The sequence below is a fragment of the Anopheles moucheti genome, chromosome X (assembly GCF_943734755.1).
Source record: "Anopheles moucheti chromosome X, idAnoMoucSN_F20_07, whole genome shotgun sequence".
Lineage (NCBI taxonomy): Eukaryota > Metazoa > Arthropoda > Insecta > Diptera > Culicidae > Anopheles > Anopheles moucheti.
The window spans coordinates 12211142-12236793 of record NC_069142.1 but is presented as its reverse complement, the minus strand read 5'-3'; the positions used below and the strand labels follow the sequence as shown (position 1 = coordinate 12236793).

The 25652-nt window shown below is 45.6% G+C and overlaps 2 protein-coding genes across 2 annotated transcripts in view; both read right to left on the bottom strand.

The window, feature by feature from the left end:
- Nucleotides 1-933: 933 nt before the first annotated feature.
- LOC128306635 (toll-like receptor 7) lies at nucleotides 934-10852 on the bottom strand. The gene is made up of 5 exons (XM_053044200.1): nucleotides 10579-10852; nucleotides 8328-8632; nucleotides 4879-7852; nucleotides 2461-2750; nucleotides 934-1813 (listed from the first exon to the last, which is right to left on the bottom strand). The coding sequence occupies exons 1-5, from the start codon at nucleotides 10850-10852 to the stop codon at nucleotides 1094-1096; spliced, it is 4563 nt and encodes a 1520-aa protein (XP_052900160.1). The 3' UTR covers nucleotides 934-1093.
- Nucleotides 10853-10867: 15 nt separating this feature from the next.
- Nucleotides 10868-25652, bottom strand: part of LOC128306633 (uncharacterized) — an 88918-nt gene continuing 74133 nt past the window's right edge. Inside the window, exons 4-5 of the mRNA XM_053044199.1 lie at nucleotides 11107-11162; nucleotides 10868-10999 (exon numbers count right to left, since the gene is read on the bottom strand). Coding sequence (XP_052900159.1) covers nucleotides 10868-10999; nucleotides 11107-11162 — 188 coding nt within the window. The remainder of the gene's footprint in view (nucleotides 11000-11106; nucleotides 11163-25652) is intronic.

The following is a 25652-nucleotide window of genomic DNA, read 5'->3' as shown; positions in this document are numbered from 1 at the left end:
GCGAGGAAACGTGGCCACCATTTGACATATTCGGTAATAAAAACCAAGGACGAATCATTATCTTCCATTTCGATGCAACTGGGGTTACCTATTCACCTCACCATCATACATTCCCATTAGATGCCCCATCTTTGCACCGTGGTAAAGCTCAGTAATCTTGTCTCTACAAAATATTTACATAAGTTTTTTTCTTCATATTTGCTGGAAAATGTTTGCTTTTTCTCTGCTTCCCAGTTTCCTGGTGCAAGATGCTGCATTCCAGTTACAAGGAGACTTTGGTCAACATTTTTCTCATTTTTTTGTTTGGTTTGTCGAAAGCGTTTTTGGGGGACTTCTTTTCGTAACGATCGCGGAACAACATTTCAACAACTGAAGCCAAAATTTAATGGTGCCCTAAACAGAGTGCCTGTGTGCAGCAACATCGATCTCGCCCCGTGCTGCTTAACAGATGAAGCAAACATGTAACACCTTTTGGATTGCAATACTTTGTAACGCATTCAATGCGCCTAACAGTATGCAATGGGCATAACATGAAATGCTCTTTAAATCATTTTGAGACAATCGAAAAGAAGCAACATGAGATGCGATCATATCGCATCCAATTTTTACTACAAACTATATCGCGGTTTGCAGCATATTTGAAACAGCTTTCTACGATTTTTAACATGTCCGCATCAGTCCAAAAGCAAAAGTTTCCCGGAATAAAAGTGTTGGAGTTTTTTTTCCATTCAATCGTTTTACAAATAGTTTTAAAATGATATACAAAACTCATTATGTAACAACTCGTGGAAATACGTTCCCAGCCAGGCAGTTAATCCCGCGCCAAAGTTTTGATACACCGCACCTTCTGCTGAGTCCGTTCCAACCCCTTGGAACAGCACTCAGCCCACCCTTGTTTGTCCATTTGCTCGCCATGATTTTGATTATTACTATATCGTTTCGTTCCCACGTTGTTTGCCGTTTTGATTTGTTTGTGTTAGAAAATAAAACCCATACCGTAGCATCCCGGATTCCACCGCCGCGCTTAGCTGTAATTGACCAGATCCAGCGTGGAGAGGGAAGCCCGCTCAACCCCATCCGCCCGGCGCACGTTTCAACTGTCGGTGAGGAAAAGCTTCTTGTGTTCGTCCGGTCCACCGCCGTTCATGGTCGTGGTGGTGCCGAGCACGGCACCGGAAATAAACGACGGATGCCCATCGAGCAGGGCAACACCACCGCCGCCGCTACCGCTTCCGGCACTTAGCGCACCGGCCACCCCGTCCCGGCCGTGCTCATCGTTCGGGATCGAAAAGTGCCGGTAGGAAATGAACTCCGGCTGGTGGGGCTGCTGCTGGCGCTTGGCCGCCTCCAACCGCTGCTTCTTAATCTTCAACCACCCGAGCACGGATATGAGCACGATGAAGACGACAATGCCGAGACAGCAGCCCACGATTAGGCCCAGCCGTCGCGTCAGGATCGAGTGGATGATGCTGCGCCCGGACATGCCGTCCGCTTCCGCGAGCGGGTTCGGTCCGATCGCGTCCAGCGTACGGACCTCCGTGCACCGGGACGTCGGTGTATCCATCATGAGCGAGAGCAGCGTGTTCGAGAGGGACGCGTCCAGATCGCCGGCCGCGTAGCCACTGTGCACCGCCGAACCGCTGTTGAGGATCTGGTTTTGCAGCTGGTTCGATTGGTTGAGCAAACTGTTGATGTCACTATGGTGCGTCAGCCAACTACCCAAACCTAGGACACAGATCAAGTAACGTGTGTTGGAGGACAACCGGTTCAGCTTGGCCGAATTTGAGGACCGGTTCATCGTTTTGCCGCGTATCTATGTTATGTAGGGAAAAAGAAACATTTTTATAAAGATTGAAAAAATTACATAACTTTTTAGATAATTCGTGACTGTGTTTTATACGAACCAATACTATACTAAATAATCTACATTTCATTTACAAACTTCATCTTGTCTCGAAATCTAAAACGTAGCATTAAAAGGTATATCATGGCGTACAATTAGTATAACTTTAGGCGTTTTCCCTATTGTAACCTTTTTAAAACTGTTTTATATCACTTCAATTATTAACCTTATCGTTTTTATTAAAAAAGTTCTTTAACATCTGTTACTTTGCAAAAAAAAATTAAAAAGAATACAATTCCTACAATTCTTAGTCTTACAATTTGCATAGCTTTAGGCGTTATCCCTATTGCAATGCTTCTAAGATTATTTTATATAACTTTAGGCGCGTTGTCTTATGTGTTGCTATTCAATTTCAATAGTTTATTCATTTTCAAATTGTTTTTGTTACTGCAAAAATAAAAATTACCTAAAAACCAAGACGTCTGATAACATCAATTACATCTTTCGTCCATCTTATTACAGTGTAAACAAAATTAAAAACACTCCCACCACTATACCAAACAGCTAATGGAATATTTTCTAATAAACCCCATCGACACATGCCAAAGTCTACTTACGTCCTCGACCGTGTCCAGCGAATGGTAGATGATGTGGTACCCGTGTAGACCGGAGTGTTCCCTGCTCTGCCACGACACCAGCACCGAGTACGGCTGTATGTCCTGGATGGCGATCTTGAGGATGAGCGGCACGTCGCAAAACTCTTGCGGTTCCATCGTCAACAGCAACTTGCCCTGCACCTCGGCCGGCTGTTCGCACCGCACGTTGTCGTAACCACGGGCCCACTTCCTGTGGTCGCTCAGCCACTCCCACAGCTCCTGCGTATCGCACGAGCAGATGAGCGGATTATCTGCAATGGGATGAAACAGAAGTTGAACGGTAAGTTCCATTACGTGAACGTTCATCCCATCCGCTCAGGTCCCTTCACCATACGGCGCACACGGTACACGGTCTCCCAATCGGCAGTAAAAGTGTCACCAAAGCAGTGGAAAAACTTTTTCTGAACTAAAAGAAGAAGGGGGTACGCTTTCATCCTTTTCCCACTGTTTGATTGTACCACCAACCCGACCATCCACACCGTTTCCACTAATGAACGGCTCATAATCGTAATCGTTAGCAGAAATCGAAAAATCAAAATGTCCAACGACATTAGCGTCAGCTGGGCAACCAAAAACTCTGTGCCTGATTGGGCATCGCAAAAACTCCAATCAAACTTCGCCCGCTATAAGATACCCCGGTGGGAGTGGACGAACCTCCAGGCGCAGAGGCAATGAAGTGGACGATAAATATTTATGATAAACCATCAATTCATTTATTTTACTTTAGCCGATCTTATTCGGATTGGGTTTGACGGCCAGGAGGAAGGTCGGAAACAGCAACCGCTTTAACACTGCCGAAGTAGATCGAAGACAGCATTCGGCCTGGGCCTGCGGGTGGAGAAGTAAACTATTTCGGTTACGTTTCTTTGTGGTTTTTCACCGCAACAACAGGTTCGTCATTTGGTGGGCACCCGCCTTTCACCGAAAGATGCTCCCTTTCTCAGACTAGCCAGTTCTTGTTTTATGAAGCGGCTGGCGGTGGCTGGCAGCGAACAGAATGAAGAGTAAAACTTTTCCTCAACAAAACCAAACACCGAAAGTAGCCCGAACGGATGCGCCCGGTGGCGGGATGCGGTACAACCCCGATTGTCCATCTACTTGTTGCGTCATGGATGCTTTAGTGTCGGGGTGTCCTTTCCGTTTATCAACATGAACATATGCCCGGGGGCAATCAAATCGATTAGGTAAGCAACCGTCCGGATGGAGGAGCTCGTTGGAGTGAGATTGCGTAGAAGTCAGTGACTAAACTCGCCACACCGACCGGATGCACCATCAAGGAGGAAGTTTCTCAAGTGGAAAGCGATTCTATGAATGGGTTCGATGCTTCGCAATCGGTTTGACAGGTCATCGGTTCGGTTCTGGGTGAGAGCGAGCGACTGATGTACGCTATCATTACGGTCGGTGATAGCTACAATTCAGTGGCTTTAACCTGATCGCATCTGCTCCGCTTGGAATTGCTTGGACTTTCGCTAACAAACTCACCTGGCTGTCGGTCGTCACGTGTAACCTAATAACATGAACATCTTGCTAGAAATTCTTCGAAATTGTATCAAAGCCTCTCAGCAAAACTGCTAATATGTTAAGAGCACCTACAACATTACTAAGAATATTAAAGAGAAGAGTTTGTTTGGCAAATTGCATACTTTCGTGCGTAATTTCAGTTTAAAAAGATTTAAATTCTACTAATTTTAAACTATTAAAAACCGAAAGAATGTCTAGAACTCTTCAGACAGCTCTTCTCGACATCTAGGCAGGTGAAAATTTATGACGCAAAGAGGTTTTGATTTGTAATCTCGGCCAAACTTGACAAGCTGGTACGATTGGCAAAGACCAATGTCACATGTCAGGTGACCTTGGATGGAACTCTCAGAGTTTAACGAGGTAAAAACCAAGTTGATCCTGCCAACAAATAAGAACTTTCGCAGGGGTCACTTACAAATAGATGAGTGCACTTTCGAAGTTGTCCAGAATTTCATCTATCTTGGGTCAAATGTCTGCATCGACAACAACTTTGATGTTAAGATCCTCGCCAGGGTGCTGACTGACAACTAGTCTGCAGTCTGAAGTAGCATCCCTACTCAAGGAACTATATAGATCTTTTATAGTTCCAGTACTCACTTACGCCTCCGAGACATGGACTTTATCCTAAACTGTCAAACTTAGCCACATTCGTGAGAAAGATGCTCAGAAGGATTTTTGGTCCCGTATGTGTAGAAGGACAATGGAGAAGTTGCTCAGATGACAAATTCTACGAGATGTCCATGTAATGAGAATCTCCCAGTCCTTAAAGTACTTTCAGGTTGTCCACATGGACAGAGATCTTCCTATGTTCATTAAACAGTACAACTTACTGGAGATATACTTGCACAATCAACTCACCTTCTAGCCTTAGCTGCTGCAGATGTGTTTCGAGTGGCTTCAACGCGCGAAGTGGTGCATACTCAAAGTAGTTTTTGCGCAGATCCAGCGTGGTCAATGCGCGCAACGTGCGGAACGCATCCGACGCTACCGTCACCAGTCGGTTACCGTTGAGATACAGCTCCTGCAACGCACCCAGATGTCTCAGGGCGTTCTTTTGTATGCGCTCGAGCTGATTGGCGGAGGCGTCGAGGATGCGTAGCTTCTGGAGATCTTGCGCGAACTCGTCCAGCTCGCGGATGCTGTTCGTGGAGAGGTTTAACGTTTCGAGCAGCCGCAAACCCTGCAGACGTTCTTTCGGCAGTAGTTCGAGCTCGTTCACGCTCAGATCGAGTAGTTGCAGGCTGGCGAGCGCAACGAACGCACCGGGTGAGATGCGATTGATGCGGTTGTGCGACAGGTGTAACCTCTGTACGGCCGGGTACAGCTCAAAGTCTTTGCTGGTTACGATCGAAAGATTCGTGCGGCTGATGACGAGCTCGCGCAAGTGTGGAAAGCGTTGCTGATCGCCATCTGCCGAGATGCGTTGAAGGGGATTGCCGGTGAGATTGAGCCAGGCCAGCCGTGCGAGGGAGGCCTCGGACAGGGCCAGGTTGGGTATGCGTCCGAACCGGTTAAGCGAAAGGTCAATACGCTGCAGACTGACGGAGTGTTTGAAAAAGTTCTCTGGCAGTGCAAGCAGTAGATTACCGCTCAGGTCCAGCGTGTCCAGATGCGGCAACGTGTCGACCGTGAAGCCTCCCAGCGTGGTGATGCTGTTGGCGTGCAGATCAAGCGTGCGTAGGTTTGGCAAACCACTGAGCTTGTAAAAATCGATAGCGGTCAGCTGATTCCGGGCCAGCGTCAACACCTCCAGCGTAGAGACGTTCAGAAGCGCCAGATGCGGGAAGTCTACGAGTCGATTCCCGTGCAGACGTAGCTCCTTAAAGACGTGTAAGCCAGCGAACGAACCGCGGCGTAGTACGCGCAGCTCGTTCTCACTTAAATCCAACCGCACCAGGTTGACGTTGCGCTGGAGCAGCGTCGTAGGCAGATCCCCAATAGCACATCTCGCCAACTCCAACACCTGCAGCGATGCTAACCGCTCCAGCAAACCGTCCCTCACGAGCGAAAAGTTGTTGGCGGCGAGACGCAACGTACGCACCGGACTAGCATCGAGGTGGCGTAATTCGTTCGCCGGCAGGAAGTTCTCCTCCAGCGTTAACTCAGCCAAATTCGATAGACCGCGGAATGCGCCTGGTTCCAGCCGCGTTAGGTTACAGCCACGCAGGTTCACACTGCTCACCGGCAATCCCGGCTGCAGTACGTCCGCACCGAGCGTTTGCAGGTTGTTGTAGCTGAGATCCAGTGTCCGCAGTCCTCGCAGCGTTCCGAACACGTTGGCCCTCAGCGCACCGAGCATATTGTGGGACAGATGTAGCTCCTCCAGTTCTGTCAATCCTTTAAAGAGCTCTGGCAGTAGATCGCTCAACCGGTTCCACGATAGGTCGAGTAGCTTGAGTCGCGTGAGCGCATCGAACGTACCCGCCTCCAGAGCCAGCAGCGAGTTATTCCTCAGATAGAGCTTCTCCAGATGCACAGTCTCGGCAAAGAGGAGTCGATCCAGCGCCCGGAGCTGATTGTTCTCCAACCACACCATCTGGACGCTCGTCTGCCCACGGAATGCCTGTCCGTGCAGGTGTTTCAGTGCGTTCCCGCTAAGCTGTATCGAGAGCAGGGCCGATTCGCTCACACTCTGCAGCTCATCCGGCACCGCGTCCCCTTTCGTGCTGATCAGCTTACCGTGGGTCGTCACCGCCATCAGCGGTGAGTGAGCTGGAGAGTGAGGCGGTCCACCGGCAAACACTGCATCCAACTCCTCCAGCGCGTTGTCCTGCAGGTTAACGTACTGCAGCTGCGGGCAACCCCTCAGCGCACCGCGCTCAATCACCCGCAGCTCATTGTTCTGCAGGTGCAGCTCCATAAGGTCGGTGGCGGGTGCAAACAGCGCGGCACGTATCTGTCGCAAACGGTTCCCGTTGAGGCGCAGCTCGCGTAGCTTCATCTGTCGCCGGAACAGCCGCTCGTCTAGCTCGAGCAGTGCGTTCGCATCAAGCGCGAGCGATGTCAACTCGGGCGTCGATTCGAAAAACCGTACCGGAATTTTCTCCAACAGGTTGTGGCTCAGAAACAGCTGCTCTAGGTTCGCGAGCGAGGCAAGCGCATCGCCGTCGAGCCGCTGCAGCGCGTTATGCTCCAGGTACAGCACCTTCACACCGGTGGAGTTTGCGAAACAGTCGTCCGTCAGCTCGAGCAGATTGTTCTCGCTCAGGAAGACCTCCCGCAGCACCGGCAGGTTGGCGAACACACCGCTCACGTAGTGCACGTGGTTGCGGCTCAGATCCACCGTGTGCAGGCGCCGATTGCCGGCAAACACATCCGGATCGAGATAAACGATCCGGTTGTGGCTGAGATCCAACGATTGCAGCTCGTGCAGCGACACGAACGCGTCCCGGTGCACCGTTTCGATGAAGTTGTTGTACAGCGAGAGCGTTTTCAGGTACGGAAACGCACCGAAAATGTCCGCGTACAGCTCGACGAAGTTGTTGAGGCTCAGATCGAGGAACGAGAGTGACCCGAACCGCGAGTAACTATCGTCCGGTTCGAGCGATGTGATTTCGTTCATGGACAGTCGCACCAGCCGCAAGTTTTCTAGCTGTCGCAAGGCTAAGGTCGGGAACTGGCGCAACCGGTTCTCGGACAGATCCAGCTCGGCCAATGATTCTTCCAGCCCGGCGAGTGCATTCGTGGGTACTCGGTCGATTTGGTTACCCTTTAAATTAAGCTTCACCAGGTGTAGACCATGAAACGCGTAATCATCAAGAGCGGTGATCTCGTTCGCATCCAGATCCAGCACCATCAGCTTTTTAAGCCCTACGATCGCTTTCGACGGGACCTGCGTGAGGAGGATAATTGTTGTTTAAAAAAAACACTCGAAATGATTATGATTTCCCAACTCGAAAGTCTGACGGTAACAGTTATAGCAAACAATAGATAAAATATTAAATGTGCTTATTGCATTGCAACGCCTGATGGTATGCAATGCAAATATTTTACACGCATTCAATTATAATTTTTATCTTTATCTCATGAAATAATGATTATTTATCAAGAAAAACTTAAATAAAAAAACACTCGAAATGATTCTGATTTTTCAATTCGAATATTTGATAGTTCTATTAAACGATAAATAAATTATTAAAAATGCATGTTGCTTGTATGGAAATTGTAACGCCTGATGGTATGCAATGCAAATATTTGACACGCATTCATTTATGATTTTTATTTTTATATCATGAAATAATGATTATTTATCAACAAAAACTTAAGTAAAAAAACCCGCCTACATATATTGCGGATAGAATACATACATGTGTCAACTTTCCGTTGATGATGCTTAGACTCTCCAGGTGCGAACGTAACGGCAGCAGGCTGTTCTGCTTCAGCTGCTGCAAGCTCGAGTGAGAGAATTGCAGGTGTCGTATGCTGACGTTTGCGCTTACCAGCGGTTCCGAACCCATCCCGGCGCCGGTTGACCCCTGGAACAGATCGACCGTCAGCGTCTTCACGGAACGGTCAAAGTCGTACACGGACAGCGACTGTATCGGGGACGAGATGACTTGCAGTGTCGAGCGCAAGGCCGCGAACGTGATGCCTGGGCACTCCAGAAAGATGCCTGCCGACCAATAAAGAATCGATGGGAATGATAAGCATGGAATGCATTAGTGCGCTAAAGCAGTGGTTCTGCTAAATTTTGGATGAACTATTTACAAGCTAGCGGAAGATTTACTTCTGCGTAGGGAGGGCTACGAGATGAGCGTAAATTACCGCCCGGAAGCACAGGAAGCAGAGGAATGGTTGGATAATGAGCGGAAACAAGCGATGGAAGATAGCGGCCCGAGTGGGACCGGTGGGTGGAAAACCCATTTTCCTGCTAGATGAGAATTTCCTTTGCCACAGCTGGCGATTATGGCGATTATTGCCACAGCCTTTGCGTACTGCGATACCGTACAGACGGTGACTTATCTAACCGCCCTGAATGTATGCAACCAGCAGTACGGCAAAAGAGGGATAGTGACATCGATGGCGCCTGTGCGTATGCAAGCGCAGTGTGTTGAAGTGTGTGGAGTGTGCGGGAGAGTAATAAAAAATACATAGCACAACCGTTCCGTGTTGCTAGGCATGTGCGATCCACTTCATCCACTTCAGCCCTCTTTTATGCACTGTGTTTTCTTTTCTTTTTTCCACCCACCCCTCTCGAAACCGTATCTGCTGATCACGCCTCATCATACGACTGTTGGTACAGGCTTCGAAATGAAATTATTACGTGACGGTATACGAGAGGACGTACGGTGCCGGGAGTTGCAAGGGAGGTGTCTATCTGGCAGAAAGCATTGCCCAGGGTTACGAAATGCTTGGCAGAAGACATCGAGCCAGTCATCGTCTTGGATGCCACCGGTCCTGGGGGCAGCCTCGACAGACGAAGCCTGAACATAAGATTACGGCAGTGTTGCCCGCACCCGAACCGAGCACACCGGAAGACGCACCATCCGGGGATTCCAAAACGACCAGAAATCAGTCAAGGATGAACTATGACATACATGACCGCATGTCCGATCGGGGCCAGATACACGCAGCGGCGTTCCGAAAGGGCGGTGCCGAGCCCAGGCACTCCTAAAACTTCCACCAAATGCACGAAAGAAACAGGCGTTTTTGGAACGGTCGGTACAACGACACGGATCGAGCATCAACATCACACAACCCATTACCGGGTTTGTCGCCGGCGTACTACTCATAATCTCGCTTCTGCGTGCGATGAAGCGATTTCTCTACACCATACTGACGGTTATGACGAAACCCCTTACTGTGCGGAAGGGCAAACGAAATGTCGGTTTGGCAAAAAGGGACGCATGGGATTTTCCGGTCAGCATACAGACAGCACGAATATGTGTTGCTTTTTGAAAATTGAAACAAGCTACGAACGAATAATCCTGGAATTGTTATGTTTCATGCTGCCGGCTACATGCTCTGGTCCTTTCGCCACGATATGCATCCTTTCCCAGCATTCCCGAGCAAACGGACCGCAGTTCCGTTCCGTTTGCTAAAGCTTAAGCCGAAGGCGAAGAGTAATTTGCTCGCGTCAATGTTCATCTTGTACATTCGTTTGTTCTGCTCCCGGAGTGCTACTCCATCGATCATCCTTTCCCCTAAAACCAAGCGAAACCGGCACCGGTAATGCTTACTGTCCTGAAACAACAGTGCTGGCATTGATTTAGGTAGTGTTTTGGGGTTGTGCCATTTTCGGTTTAAAGTAGTCCAGAAGGACTTAAACTCGACTGCCACGTACGACTGGCAAATACCGAACCTAAAACGTACACATGCACGGGGTTTAAAGATGCACTTACGGTTGGAAACTGTTCAATGATTCAGATACATCTTCAATGTTTAAAGTAACATATGTTAAAAGTTATAAATTTATATGCAAAAATTAAAATAACAATGCTCACCCCACTTTTTTGACACCTTTTTAATTAAAATTATAACGTGATTCGAATACAATTATTCACTAGCTATTAAACAACATCAGGACTAGACCAATATGCGAAAAGAATCATAACTTACCATCCTCAAACTTATAACACGGACAGGCAGAATTTTCCGCAAAGCTCGGACATTCGATATCATTCACGGCGTACATCGAGGCCGGCCCTGTTTGCTGCCTGCTCTTCGACGATGAGTCGGACGCACCGCCCCGGAACCGGGTGGTTCCGCCGCCCGAGCTGCGCAACTGCAGCTCCTCCATCTGGCCGCTATCAACGAGCTGCACCAGTAACACGAACGTCACCACTAGCAAACGGCGCCAGATGGCGCCACTGTACACCTGCCACAAACGCATCGCTTCACAATACACTCACACGTTGCCAGCTGCAACTGCACGATCGTCACCGCAAACCGTGCGCGATTGAACCGGGTGGCTTTGGCAGGCGGGTCTACGATTATTGCCGGGCATTCCGGGCCGAGACTTGCTGATGACGGATCGATGCTAGAGATGACCCACGAGGACACAAGGTTTGTTTTTTGTTTGTTTGCTATAACTCACACTAATCACTAACTACGCTGGACAATGTTTTGAAAGTGAAATTATTTTACACTTTTTTCAGGTGGGGATGGGAGAGTTTCGATTAAACCGTGCCAAAGGGTAGAATCTGTAAGGATACAACAAAAAATACATAATTAGTTGATCGGTAAGCAATGAGGTTAAATTCATATAAAACGCGCCTAAAGTTATGCAATCTTCTGCACAAATGTTACTTGAATACACTTTACCACGTAAAACTGATACGTTTTTAACATTATTAGCGCCAAATGCAACTTTACCCAAGTTCAAGAGTTCTTTTAACGAAAATAATTCCAAAAGAAAAACTATCTGTATAATAACATCATCAAACCCGTTACATCAAAGCGATTTGTACCATGCCAGGCAACGGTTGCTTGGGGATAAATTCCGACAAATTAGTTCCCGTGTCTGGAGTAGGTGATAAAAAGCTAAACCACTTCACCATTCGAAGCATTGCATTCCGAGAACGCAAGAGCCATCATCGCTACCGCACGAAACAGCACGCCACATTAAACCAACAGTTTCCGGCTGGGCTGTGTAACCTTGCGCACATGGGGAGGAGGAGCAGGAAACCTTTCGCGCTTGTTAACCTTCCGGCCAACAAAAGCTTATTTCAACCGATGCAGAACTATGACCGACTATTTTCCGCACCGATGCGTGCTCCTTCCTGCATGACCAATGTTAAAACAGGAAAAAGAAGGAAAATCCACTGCTCCATTACATTTTACGAGCTTATGCTGCTGCATTTCCCACCATGGTACCGGGTTCGATGCTGTTTTATTAGTTTTACCGATTCTGTCAACGAAAAGTAATGATTTTTTCCCTCGTCTTTCACGAGATTATTTTTGGATTTTTACACAACAAAAATTGTACACTTGCTTTCACGAAATGTAAAACTGATTTAAGAATCTAAAGTAGTTTTCATCAAATTAAGCTTGATAATTTTCCGGGCGAAAAATAGTGTTCCTTTATATACATTTTTTATGCTTTTTCTAATGTTTACTGGGAAAATATTTAATTTAAATACGAAATAACTAACCGCTTTTCAACCTGAATAATACAAATTTCCTGTGTTTTTCTATGTGATTTTGTTTTACTCTAACGCCTTGATGATCCATTGTTGTGCAACCGATGCCGCTACGTTTGCTCTGTGTAGAATGCAGACGAGCTGAAGGCTAACTTTGTTTGCACCTTTTACCGCACGCTGTTCACTCATCATCAAAAGTGACCGCAGAGTGGAAGCGAACCTGAAGGCAACAGGTAAGCAGCCACGTGTTAATTTGCCAGCCGACGAGAAACGCTCGCTAGCGGACAAGAGTCCGCTGCGTCAAAAGCGAATACGTGGAAAGTCAGCAGGACAAATTTTCTTTCAAGAATTTAACCCCGAAACAAACCTGGCAACCGGGTGATGGCATTAACGGCGCTTTTTTACATAAAATTTCCGATTTTCAAACAAAATGTGAACGATGTGCTTTAAAGAAAAACTTTAAATGGAGACGCCTAGCACTTTGTACAAAAAATCAAACTAAATTCGTTAGAATGAAATATTTAATGGGTACACCTTTATAAACAAACAGTTTTAAGTAATACGCATTAATGTGAATTGTTTTACAACAATAAACAACTAACATCGAGCTTACACATATTTTATTATTTTCGACATGGAGACGCCTGGTCTCTTGTGGCAAGGCAGTAATATTAAAAAAAAAAACACTACTGTTTGAGTATATTACAAAGCAAAGCAGTTGGAAACAAAGTAAATTCCCTTCACAAAGAAAGGATTATCAATAGTAATCATAAAAGAAAAGTTACATCGAACGCCTCCTGCAAGTAGGCCACCTCCCTTATCAAAAGGTCCCAAGGCACCGAGGGTCCACATTGTTTGCCTTTATTGGAAAATGTAATCTACTACATTCTGGCATAAACTTGCTTGCGAAACATCTACCAGCACCACCGAAGTAAAGTCGCTTGAAGTTTTCAATAAATTATGCCAATTTCAATGAACGACTTACCCTTTGCCATGCATACGAAACAGCTCACTGTGTTTGTTCGCCGTTTTCGCAGCAAGCAAAAAAATAAAATCTTCAACCTGGCACCGCTTTTGTCTATCTTGGTTGCCGCTTAATTCTCTACTTTTGTCTGCATTGTACACACCCCTGTGTGGATGTACATATTCTCACTTTTCCACCCGGGGAAAAGCGCCCGAAATAAAAGCATCCGCGTAATTGAAGGACCAGCAGCCGAGGAGTATGAGAAGAAACCCCCGAACCAACACAAGTTCGCTCAACTGCTCGCGCTACGTGCGATGTGCGAAAGCGTGGCCGCTAAGCAGGGAAAGCAACCAACAGCAATAAAAAAACACAAGCCATCCTTCACGAAAGCACGCGGCACCAAATTAGGGCAAGCCCTTCGGGAAGGCGCCCGCTCCATCATTCATTGCCCGGGCAAGAAACGCTTGATTGGTGAGCCGCTCGGTTTGGCCGTGCGCACACAGTGTACCGAAACCAGCGCTTCGTCTCGATTTTATTTATTTTATTCTATCCTCCGTTGCCAGCCCCAAACCACCCGACGCTACGCTTCAAAATTCTGAATAAAGCTTTTGTGCGGCAATTGAATAGCTGAGCAGTTGCCCGGCCTGATGAGGTCCTTTCGTACGGTGGAGCGCCATTCAAGCGCTCCCAGGCGGCCGGTTCTTTTTCATACTGTTGGAGATTTTACAATGCAACCAGCAAAATGAGAATATCCGACCATACCAAACATTGGAAACCCTCTTCCTATCGGTCGGAATTTACTGCGCCGAGCCGGCAAAAACAATTTGTTCTCGTGAAATTTTAGCTAAATTTTGTGTGCGTGGGTACATCTATTTTTGGTCAGCATACAGCTGATTTCGCTAGAGAAAGAAAAGCAAACCCAAGGTCAACAGATCACACAATGCTATCGAATTTTCTGCTCCACAAACCTGACCTGTTTAGGGAGAGCGGCACCACCAACACAAGCGCAAAACCCATACGACGCTGGTCGTTTATCATAGTGTGAAACGGTACCGCACGCAATGCTGCAATGTTCGGTCTCCATTTTATGCGTTATATTGTACCACATTCGTTTCACTGCCGGTACATGCTGCATGCCGATGCTGCAAAAAAAAGCAAATCTTCCGTACAAAAATCTTTTGCCCACCCTATAGTGACTCGCAAAAACGTTAAATAAATAAACAGCACTGCCCGCACACATTACCGCCATCCTGGTCACGGCACCAGCGCAGCAAGCGGCAGGCATACCCACATTTCATCAAATATGCATATCATTTCCAGCAGCGCACACAGCAAAACTTATCACGCATCCTTCCACGCCATGTCAAGGGAACAATGGCGAAGGTTCACATCTCCAAACTAGCGAACGGGAGGGTTTCGTTCGTCTCCGGCTGTCTCGTGTGCAACGGCGAGAAAGGAGCACCGAAGTCGAAAAGGCAACCGTAAAATGAAGCCATCACGGAGTGCGAAAAGTATGCCGGTGCGGAAAGAAAGCCACTAACGGCGAGGCACAGGCAAAAACCCGGGCTCCGGGACGGACGCACTTAAGACGTTGTAAATTTTAATAAAACCCATTTGTCTAGCAAAACACGCACCCCACGGGTACGGTTTTAGCCATGGGAAGGTTTGCTTCGAACGGGTAAAGGTGAGCAAAAATTCCAACGGCTACACAAAAGCAGTTGCAATTCAACGTTAGGTTCCGCGCACGGTTTGGTTTGTATCTTTCGTGCTTTACAAACTGCTTTACTTCCACGAAGCTTTCGCTTGCCCGGTTGCCCCTGATTTGCCACAGCGTTCGGCGAAGGAATGAGAAACACATCATCTCTCCCAGCATCGTTTGTTAACCGATTGTTTCTTTTTTCTTCTGCTGCTGTATCTTTGTTTCGTTTCGCTTATGAATGACACTGCAGCAAAATAGCTGGCTCTATCCAGCGCTTTCCGGGGTGGTACCCCGGTGGGAACGATATTTTATCTGTTGACCCGCTTTCCCATTTCCCATTGCCAACGGTTTTCGTGGTATGAGCGGTGTGGTATGATCCGTTTTACAGACTTCACAGAATGAGTTTTTTTTTCTCGTATCATTTATTCCTTTTGATTGCATTATCGAAAACAAATTGTTACAAGCGATGCTACCTCTGATTGGTTCCGTACACGATACTTTCATAGAATTAATGCTGGACAGCTAGCACCACGACAGCAAACAGCAAAGGGAAGTGTAGGTTTTCCTGAGCAACCACTTTCTTCTGGCATGTAACATTAGCTTTTTATTTACAAATAAGCGGATTTTTTGTTGTCGTGGGAAATATCTTCAAATTTCTGATGTATGTGGGATTATAGTGAAATATAGCTGTACGAAAAATGTTAAATGCCTGCTATAATTTTTTATAGCAAACGGCAGTCGAAGGACACGTGGAACCAATAAAAATTCATTCCTACATGTATTTACATTTTTAGTTTATTATTTCGATTTTCCTTAGTTAAATAAACATCAGTACTTCGATTTTATCCTCAAAACTTCACAATCTGTCCCAACGAGCTAAAGATCCAAATATATAAAAAAGCTGTAATAAAATTATTTTTTCGATTTAAATCCCGCTGAACAAAATGGTTTATTTCAAGCATACCCACAATACTAGAGAATCAAGAACATACTGCTCTAGGCTGAACGATTAAACGGTTGCATTTGAATATCAAACGTTCTTCGCTTCAAAAGGAGCACGCAGTTGCGCTTAAGATCAATAGAAACTCATTAATGAAAACATTCCCATCCGAGCCGGCAGATGCGTCGAGAACAAAAACAATCAACGATAATTTTTTTTTTCATTTCTTTAGCAAAACGAGAAAGGTTAGTTCCCGCTTTCATTGCTGTGCCAGTTCCCTTTGACCGACCCACCCAGATGGGTCCCGCATATACGCACGAAATTCGATTTGCGTGGGTCGGAATATTCGGTAACAGGCTACTTTGAGGGGGGACCTTAAGAAACAAAGACACGCGGTTTGGGTCCTGCTTTTGTTTGCTTTGTTGCTTCCACGGTAGTTGCTCCGTGCATAGCCCGAGCACACAAAACCATTAATTAATGTAATTGATGATAATCCGAAACCGAAATCAAGAGGAACCACTGGATGCTGGTGGTCTAAAACCTACGCATTAGTGAGTGCTCACTCTCGTTTCTCGTTAGAATAGCATTCGACTGCTTTATCCCGCACGTACACCCAAACGGGACCCTTTTCTACCTGCTCCGTGGATCCATCTTTGCCCGGTCCCTTTCTTTATCCAACCCACTCTTCCTTTACTCCACAACATCCTTTCAAAAAAAAAATAATAAAGAACACAGCTCCATCGTATACCATTCCAGCTAATCAGCCCCAAATTTACTCTCAAGCTTTACCTCTTTCTTTATGCGGAACTTTCCGGAACAAAGCCACTCAATACAGTCGCTGGGATAGATGGATGATGCGAGAATGCGGCCCCGAACGTACACTTGACGGTGCTGCTGCTAATCTATCAAACCGTTCGGCTGTACGACGCACCGGAAAACATTGCCGGTACGATGCCTGTCCAAAATACTGTCACCAAATGGTACCGTTTGCTGGCAAACAGCGAACAATCAATCAACCGATGGCGACATACACCACTCACGATGTGAAAGCTGATCGGAAGAGGGTATAGACGATAAGGATAGACAACCAATGAATACTTTGGTGTAACGGGCAATATATTAAACAGCTTTGAAGGATACTATTTATTTGACATTTGATTAAACTGTATTGCCAAGCATAATTATGACCAATTTAATTCATTTATACAATTTCGAAAAAAATATATTTAATACAATAAATAAATAATCGTTTCACACTGTAAAATTACGCCTTAAATAGACGTAAATATCGAGCAATTAATGAACGGATTTATATCTTTAATTCACTTATGTCCAACGGAAAGGTAAAAACCGTGCTCCAATGTGGTACATTACCTTGCACAAATCAAGCTAAAGATCGTTTAAACCTCTTGATGATACCATCGAAAAGCATTCAAACGCCGTCTCACAGCACGAAGGAATGCACAGAAATAAATTAAATGAAGAACCCAATAAAAAAATATGAATCACCCACTTCAATGCATGCTCATTACGATCGAACGGAGAGTCTTCCTTATTATCGGGCATCTTTTCGTTTTGCAGAAAAAAAACACCCACCCACCCCCCGATAAGCAACTTTAATTCCAGGCGCAACGGCACCAACTATTAATGAAAACTCCCTTAGTACCATTCTACTTTCCCTCCCTTGGAAAACGTCATCTCCAAAAGGCTGTAGGGGTATGATGTTACGCTCACCACACCTGAATTGAACGGTGAATCCTGCTCGATTCGATGGATAATCGCATGTTCAAAAAGGCATGCGCTTCATTGCACACATACACACACACAGACAAACCCCTTAGTTGCTGGTGGGAAAGACGAATGGAATGGAAATTATCCCATCGAGAAGAGAAATTTATAATACGAGCGAAACAGGAAAGCGATCCACTACAGCGTACGCTTTCTTTTTTTTCTCTCTCGATGCGCAAAGGTGTTTAGGCAAGGCTTGGTGGAGGCAGACCCGTGGAGGGGTTTGCTACGGTTGAAGGAATAAACTTCATCACCGTATATTTGCAAGCGACTTCAAACGAAACGAAACACCGAAAAGAACAAACGGAATGAATAAAAAGGAACGTGATGCGATCGACTGCCGCCAGGAACGGGGCTCCGGTTCACTCGCTCGCTCGCACACACTGCTGATTGTTCGGCGATTTTCCGTTTCCCGCTGTTTGGGAAACGCGACGGCAAAGAGCGGCAACGAAGCGGTGCGTGTGAAAATAAAATAATAAAAAAAAAGTAAAACACGCTCACAAAGAGGAGCGAAAGAATCCCCGAGCACCGGTTCACCTTTTTCCCGATCATGCTGGCGGTAAAATGCTGTTTGTAAAGCTGTAGATGGTGAGATTGCATTGCGCAGTAAAGGTAAAGCAGTAAGGTGAAGTAAGAAGAGGCGGAAAGCGAGCAGAGAGTTGGGAAGAAAATACAACCCCAGTGCCGGACAAATGCGAATGGATAAATAAATTATGTTTTCATTTTCCTCGTTTGACAAATGCCACGACCGAGAACGGAAAGGAGGCAGAAAATGGTGGCAACAAAACAAAGCATCGACCGGGTTGGCGGGAAAGGTGTGAGGGGCGGTGGTGTGGAAAAGCACAGAGATGATAGTACTGGTCCAGTGCTCCAGAGTACCAGTTACATTCCGATTACGGAGTGTCTTCTGCTCCCGCAACTCGCGTCCGGCTAGTGTGAAACGTTAGAAATCGCCCATAATCCTGGTCACGGCACCAACAAATAAATATCGCTTCAAGTTTTTTTGTTTAAAGTAATATTCATATTTCTTCTATCTTCATCTCGTATTTTCACACCTCTTCCTTTCTTGTTATTCCTAACCTAACAAGTTCTCGTCATCGAGTTGATTTTTTGCAATCATCTGTTCTGCTACAAAATGCTCACACAGGGCACACCGGGGTCCCAACAGCTATTATACACTCATCCATGCACCCGACGTGTTGCAATGCTTCGGGAAGCAGTATTGCGTTACTGCAAAGAGTGTTGTATTGAATTATTTTCAGCACGTTTTCGCTTTATCGTCATGTTCTTGGGTATGCTGAAATGAACTCCGGTAGCGTTCCACGGGATAAACCTGCCGAGGTGCACCCTTCGGGGGTTTAATCTTGCGGCGCTCATTGATGATCGCATTCCTCCGCTGAACGCTCCGGGAAGCCGGAATTGAATAGCTCCTCCTCCGGTGTGGACACTTTAGCGAAACAATTTTATACACACACGTTCGCCGCTTCGCAATCCATGCCATATTTCAGCTCCGGCATGTAGCTTTCCTTTATCCTGAGATTATCCACTCAAAAGTTCCACTTCAAATAAATTAGTCAAAATGCACACAGCGTCCACCATGCCACCAACCAAGTCCTCCCGAAATGCCTCCCAACAATGGTGCGGTGCGTCCGAATCGAAATGCGACGCTCGGAATGTGCACACGAATAGATATATGTACAAACCTTACCGCTATCCTTTTGCGCGCGTGCCGGCTGCACAATTCAAACCATCCGTTTTTCCTGGCGACATTCCGATCCGGCACACGCCCGACATGCAATGCCTTTATGTGTGTATGCGTGTGTGTGTGTGTGTATGTATATGTCTCTGTTGCGCTGTTGCGGTTTGCTTCAATAAATTGTACCCGGCGACATTTATCAACTCAATGCAGGTTTCGCTACGGCAGCAAAAGCCATTTTCCATTCCCCTTTGCGGACATTTTCATTTCGGGGTTTTGTTTCTAGCCGTTTCTACGAAATCCGTTTTGCTATCTGCATAGAAGGAAACTGTAATAGGAAAGATTTGCTTGAACGATGGTCGAAGTGTGCTTGTATGAAAGCGAACCGAATGATAGAAGGAAAACCGCTTTTCTTGCAACCGCAAAACAAGAAGCAGAAATTTCCCACAATGAAAATGGATGATACATTTGATGCTGATGTTAACTTACTGTAATATGTTGTTGCTTTTGTGGAGTATTTAATGAATATAATGCGAGGTGGTTTTTTGTTCTTCATTTCTTATCGCTCTTATCAATTTATCGCTTCAGTGCCAAAATCCCTCCTCCCAAGGATTAACTGTAACGACCGATTCATTTACTTAGACTACACCGTGTGACGATTCTTCGTGAGAGCTGAAATTTCTAATTTAGGTGAACCATTATTGCTCATGCGTTAGACCTGTACGCGTACACATATAACGGTGAGCATAATGTACAGCTACTCCTTCTTCATTCTTGATGTTTTTCCCGCAATTTTCCCCCCCGGATGGTTTCTTAACCTTTAAGGAAGGTTTAAAGAAATTCTCACAAAAAAAAAAACAAACACACTCACACATACGACAAGCTTCCCATCCATAACTCTTTTGCCGGTCGCTGTGATTTTCCATTCCGGTTTCTCCAAACCCACCCACACCTCCCCCATTAATTTGGTCCAACCCGTCGGAAAATGAGTGGTTTTCGCAGGCAGAACGATAAGAGCAGGGGGGGGTGTAAAATTTATTATCTCACCCCGTTCCCAGTGTCACGGGGAAAGGGGTGACATTCATACGAACGGGTTGACGGGTGAAAATGCTGCTGAAAAAGCTAGTTGGAAATCCCGAATCTCATTACGTGGTGTGCGAGCGGGAAATATGTTGCCTACCGTTGCTACCCCTTTTGCCACGCCACGCCATGGCATCTGATCATCCCACACTTTACTTTATTATATTTACGGAGAATGTGTGTGTGTGTGTGTGTGTGTGTGTTTTCTTTTCTTACTTCTCAAGCAAAAGAAAATGAAGACATTCTCTTTTTTTTGTTTTAATCACGTTTAAAGACGCTTTTGCTTCAAGAGTTCCCTGTAAATATGCCAGCATTTGGGAGCGCTTTTAAACAAAGGTACGTTGCCTGTCCGTTCACTCACTCGTGCTTTTCTCTATCATTTTTCATACTACCGAGTGTTGCTGATACCATCCTTATTTCATTTCGTGCAAGCTCAACTTAATTTGTATTGTGCTTTTTTTTTCTTTGTGTGTGTCTGCCTACATTCTTCTTTGTACGCGTCGGGTGCGCAGTTTTTTTTCCCCCCTTTAGTACACTGGAGGCAATTATAAGAAAGCGAAGATGGAAATTGTGTCACTAGGTTTTGCTCCCGGTGCGTCTGGTGCTTCAAGTGGATATTCACAAGGAACTTTTTACCCGCGCTCGTTCGCTTCGTCCTGTTTTTTTTTGGCTCTCCCTTAATGAGAGCTTTTCATTCGAAACAGAGCAGAGCGGGGAAAACCCGGGAACGGCACGATGAGGACGGAACACTCGTGACAGGCAAGTCTAGCGCCCATGGCGACCGGTTGCGTAAGAGCTGGCGGGAAATGTTAATAACAGCCAGGCAGAGTAGCTATTTTCCTTGCGCTTTCCCGCACACTCACCACGGGGTACGGCCGGGAAATGCTATTACAAATGAAAATTTAATCCCCATTTAATGAAACGTGTGCGGCTGTGTGTCGATAGTACAGTTGCCATCGTACGCCAAACCGTTCCATATCAGCCATTTCCGAACTCCACAACCCACTGATCCAAACACGACAAATGGCACCAATTTCCGCCCCGTGCCATAGATAGTACGCGCGTTGGTTACGTATGAGTATGCGAGACGATCTGACGCGATGGTAGTCGAAAAATTAGTCCAACCATGCTATTAAAGACTAAAAATATCTCGACAATCATATTTCATTATTAAGGAAGTGTAGGGATGCAAAGCCGTACCAGTTCAGCACAAAAAAAACCAGCTTACCGATGTGTGAATGATCCATGTTTAATCGTACCAAAATAAATAAACAGCAAGCGAATTTCAACAGAGGTTAATGGAAAGTCAAAAGTCAAGCAAAGTAAATGAACATCCAGTATAATCCTGCTTAAAATATATAATCTTATGGAAAATGTTATTAATAGTGAGTAGAGTAACGCATTTATTTTACTTTTTTTGTGGGAAAAGTTTCAACGTTACATATAGACGTTACATATAGACGTTACATACGTTACATGTACAATTCGTGAGTGTTTTTCTGATTTTTTTTAACATTTTCTTCGTGCATCGAATAATTTAAATAAAAATTCAAAGAAGACGATGAAGATGAGAATTTTTTAACTGCTAAAGTTTAAACCATTATGTAATAATCGTTCGAAAAATGGACATAAAAACTATGGAATTAAAATATTTTAATCAGTATTTAACTGCAAATCTACATTTTTTCTTTTATTGTCAAAATTCGAATTCGAAATTCGGAGAAGATTTCGAAAATTTTGAGGTTGAAAATTTTTAAATATATCTTTTATACATAATTTAATGGTTATACAATATATTCGCTAGGTAAGCATACCTTAATGAAGTCAATCAACACCTTACTTAATAAAATAAAAAAATATATTATAACAACAAATTCATGTGACTGAAAAAATAGTCATCAAAATGAATAAACCAGCTAATAGGTATAGTAAATTGTTTTTTTCTCTGCGATGTTTGCTTAGGTCAAAGCAAAGCTGTCTTTTAGCACCTTGCAGCTGTCGGGCAAATGCTTTGGTAGCATCAACACTCTGTCCCTTTCTTGACAGGCGGGCAGAATGCTAGCTAGAATCTAGCCCTCTTGGTAGCTTATATTTCATTCCATCAGGAAGCATTCTTCCGACCCTTTAAGATCGCACCGTTTTCAAACGATCTTCAAACATCACACCCGCCCGGATTGTCATCGGAACGAAATGGGATATTAGCAAAACCGAGAGCAACAGAGTTTCCCCGTACCCATTTTTTCCTAACGATTTTTGTATGTATGTGTGTGTTCATTCTTGTGCGTTCCAACCGTAGAAAAAAAAAACCTTCCCTCCAGGCTCAGTTTAGTGTCCAATAGTCGTCACATGCTTGTCACTTTGGGTTTTAGTTTGCTCGTTCTGTTTCGCCACCCGGCAACCGTTCGAGCTATCCTGGAGAAACACATTCCCACACACTACCGCACCGTTGCAGTAATTTAATTCACCAAACAACACCAAAACCCCCCCGAGACAAACATCGCTGGCCGTTCCCCTTCATTTCGTTTGCCGATCTTCCGGCTTCCGGAACCAATCAGCACGGAAAACAAAGCCCAATTGCTCACTCAAAAAATGGTGAAAACACAAAACGAAACAACGAAAACGAGAGGCATAATAAAAACGACAACGAACGAAGCAAAGCAAAAAAAAATCACACACACACACGCAGTGCTTGGTTTCGAACCGAAAGCCGGTTGGTGACCCTTAAAAGGGCGACCTTTTAAGAATTCCGTTTTCCGAAGCAGGCCGTGCGATAGCGGCAAACTACACGCCCAAGCACAGCGAAAGCTTCGATGCGTCCGAATCCCGGTCGGCAGGGTTGATGGGAAATAGAAACCGAATATTCTTTTACATCTCAGTTCCGACACCATAATCCCCAGCTAGCAGATCGGCTAACGGCGACACACTCTGCGTCTCCTTACCTTCCTTTAAAGGCTATCAAGGCCCATCCATCCGAACACGTATCGCACCAACCCCCGCCGCAAGGGTTGAAAGCAGCATCTAACACACAGCTAAGACAAGAATACAACAACCCAAAAAAACGGGGGAAAAAAAGTTGATTCAAATAACTGTCAACCGTAACTGCTTGGGACACCCGCCCACAGAGTCCCCCTCCCCTCCGCTGTCACTCACCGTTTGAAATGGTGTTTGGACTTTAGTTTCCTATCACTACCCCCCCTCCTTCCTTCCCCTCCCTTACCGCTCTCACGCATCCGACAGATTCCTGAGGAGAGTCAAACAGAAGAAAGCCGTCAGCGTTCGATATTCACGCCATCTTATGCCGCCGGCAGGCGAAACCCCGAAAAACCTCCCGGGCGAAAAGACAACGAACGGTGATGCCGAATCCGACTTTCCAGCCCAGTTTTGTTGTCCGATTTTGGTTGGAGGTGCTACAAGCCCTTTTTTTTCGATTGTAGTTTTGTCGCCACTGTCCGCCCCTTACCCCACCGTCCACCCACCCCCGTCAACCATTCGTGCGTATGTTTTTTTTTTTTGTGTTTGTTTGCTATTTTGTACACTTCATTTCATTTCATTTTTCAACATTCCTTGGCCAGGGGTTTTTTGGGCGTTACGTGCTTTGTTTTGTAAATGCTTCGTTGACGCTGGTCAAACAATGTGCCTATTGGCCGGTGTGTGTCGGCAGTTGGGATGATGTTCTTCCCATTTTTTTCCCCCTTACTTTGTAATTCACACACAACGGCCTGCGCGATTTTGATTCGCATCGGTGTTTGTATGTTTGGCTTTTATTTCATTTCGGTTGCGTTGTTTGAAAATTGTACAAACAAAATAGCAAAACAAAAGCCTAGGAAACTCCCGCAAAACCCGGTCATTGTGATCGCCCTTCATTAGGTTCAATTTTCCAGATATCTTTTGTATTGTTTGCGTGAACTCTCCTTCCAGCTGACCGTTCGTGTTTCGCTAAAACATCCCATTCACATTCCGAGCCAGTGTGGAACCAGCTATAATGGCCATGTAATGCTTCTGATTGTAATGGGATTTTGAACACATTTATTTCCATTTTACTTTAATACTTTTTTGCTTCACTAGTTCATGAGGATTTTGTTGTTGTCTAGAATTAACAATATAACTTTTAAATGAGTTTCTCGATGATATTTTAAACACATTTAAATTGTTCTTGTCATAAAAATAGCAACACTGCGTCGTTATTATAAACATTTCCCAAAGTCAATCTTTTTGCGCCTAAATCTATGCAATTCTCTTTACATAAGGTGTTCTTTGAAGCTGATTAACACCTTGTTCGAATAAAGGTAGTGCTATCTACTCGCCGGAATGTAATCAAAATGATTGACTTACGTAGCAATCAAGATCGAGCAGATTATACGCGAGCGCTTTTTTCAACCAAACACCCATTCGCTAAAGTGTGCTTGCATCAGCGTTCCGAACTCATCAGCCACGCGTTCCCGGGATGCGATGCGATAAAAAGGAAAACCCCATTTGAGTGCGACAGCATCGGAATAAGAAATTCTTTATCAGAACGCAAATTGCGTTTCCCAGCACGCCGGTCCGTTTGCTTGTCAAAACATCAAATCTCCCCCCCCCCCCCCCCCCTCCCATCGGAAAAACTCGTCCTGATGCGGAATTGCAAACACAAAATCTTCAGCCGGCTCTGGCTGGTGCCGTTTTCCTTTACGACCGATTATCGGATCGGTTCGCCATCTTATCACTAATGACGGTGCCGGGTTCCGGTTAAAATGGGTTATATGGCCCATCGCTGCTGCGGCGCTGGAACTCAATTACTCGCGGAGGGTCACTACGGAAAGGCCTGCTTTTGTTTGCGCTTGAATCCACTTCCAGCGGAATCCATCAGTGGGTAAATTGGTAAAAATGAAAAAAAAAACACAGAACCTTCCTGCCTTACCCAATATCGGATGGATACAACCAATAGCACACACACACGCAAAAATACGCTTACTGAATGTGAAAGACCCAATGGAAGGATTGTTTTTGCGAACCTCAGGAGATTTTACAACTTACACACCTTCGCATTCATAATTTCCTGCCGGCGTCAAGCAGGAAGGCCGAAACACTTCTCGAAGGAAAAAGAGCAATTGTGTGTCCGGGGCATCAAACCACCGGACACGACCTTTTCCGGATGGTCTTTTCCAATCATAATCATCATCATCATCTTCATCATCAGCGTCGTCCTGACAGTTCGTCGTAAAACCGAATGAGTGCGTTTATGGGCATTGACAACACGATGGCGCTGGAGGAGCAGCGGGATGTCGGGTGGATAATAATCACACCAACATTCTTCGTAAGCCTCTTCGCCAACCCATGCGCTCCTGAAAACCATTATTCGCTGTAGCGCTCCAGCGTTCGCACTGGCGGGGATGGTGTCCAAAACG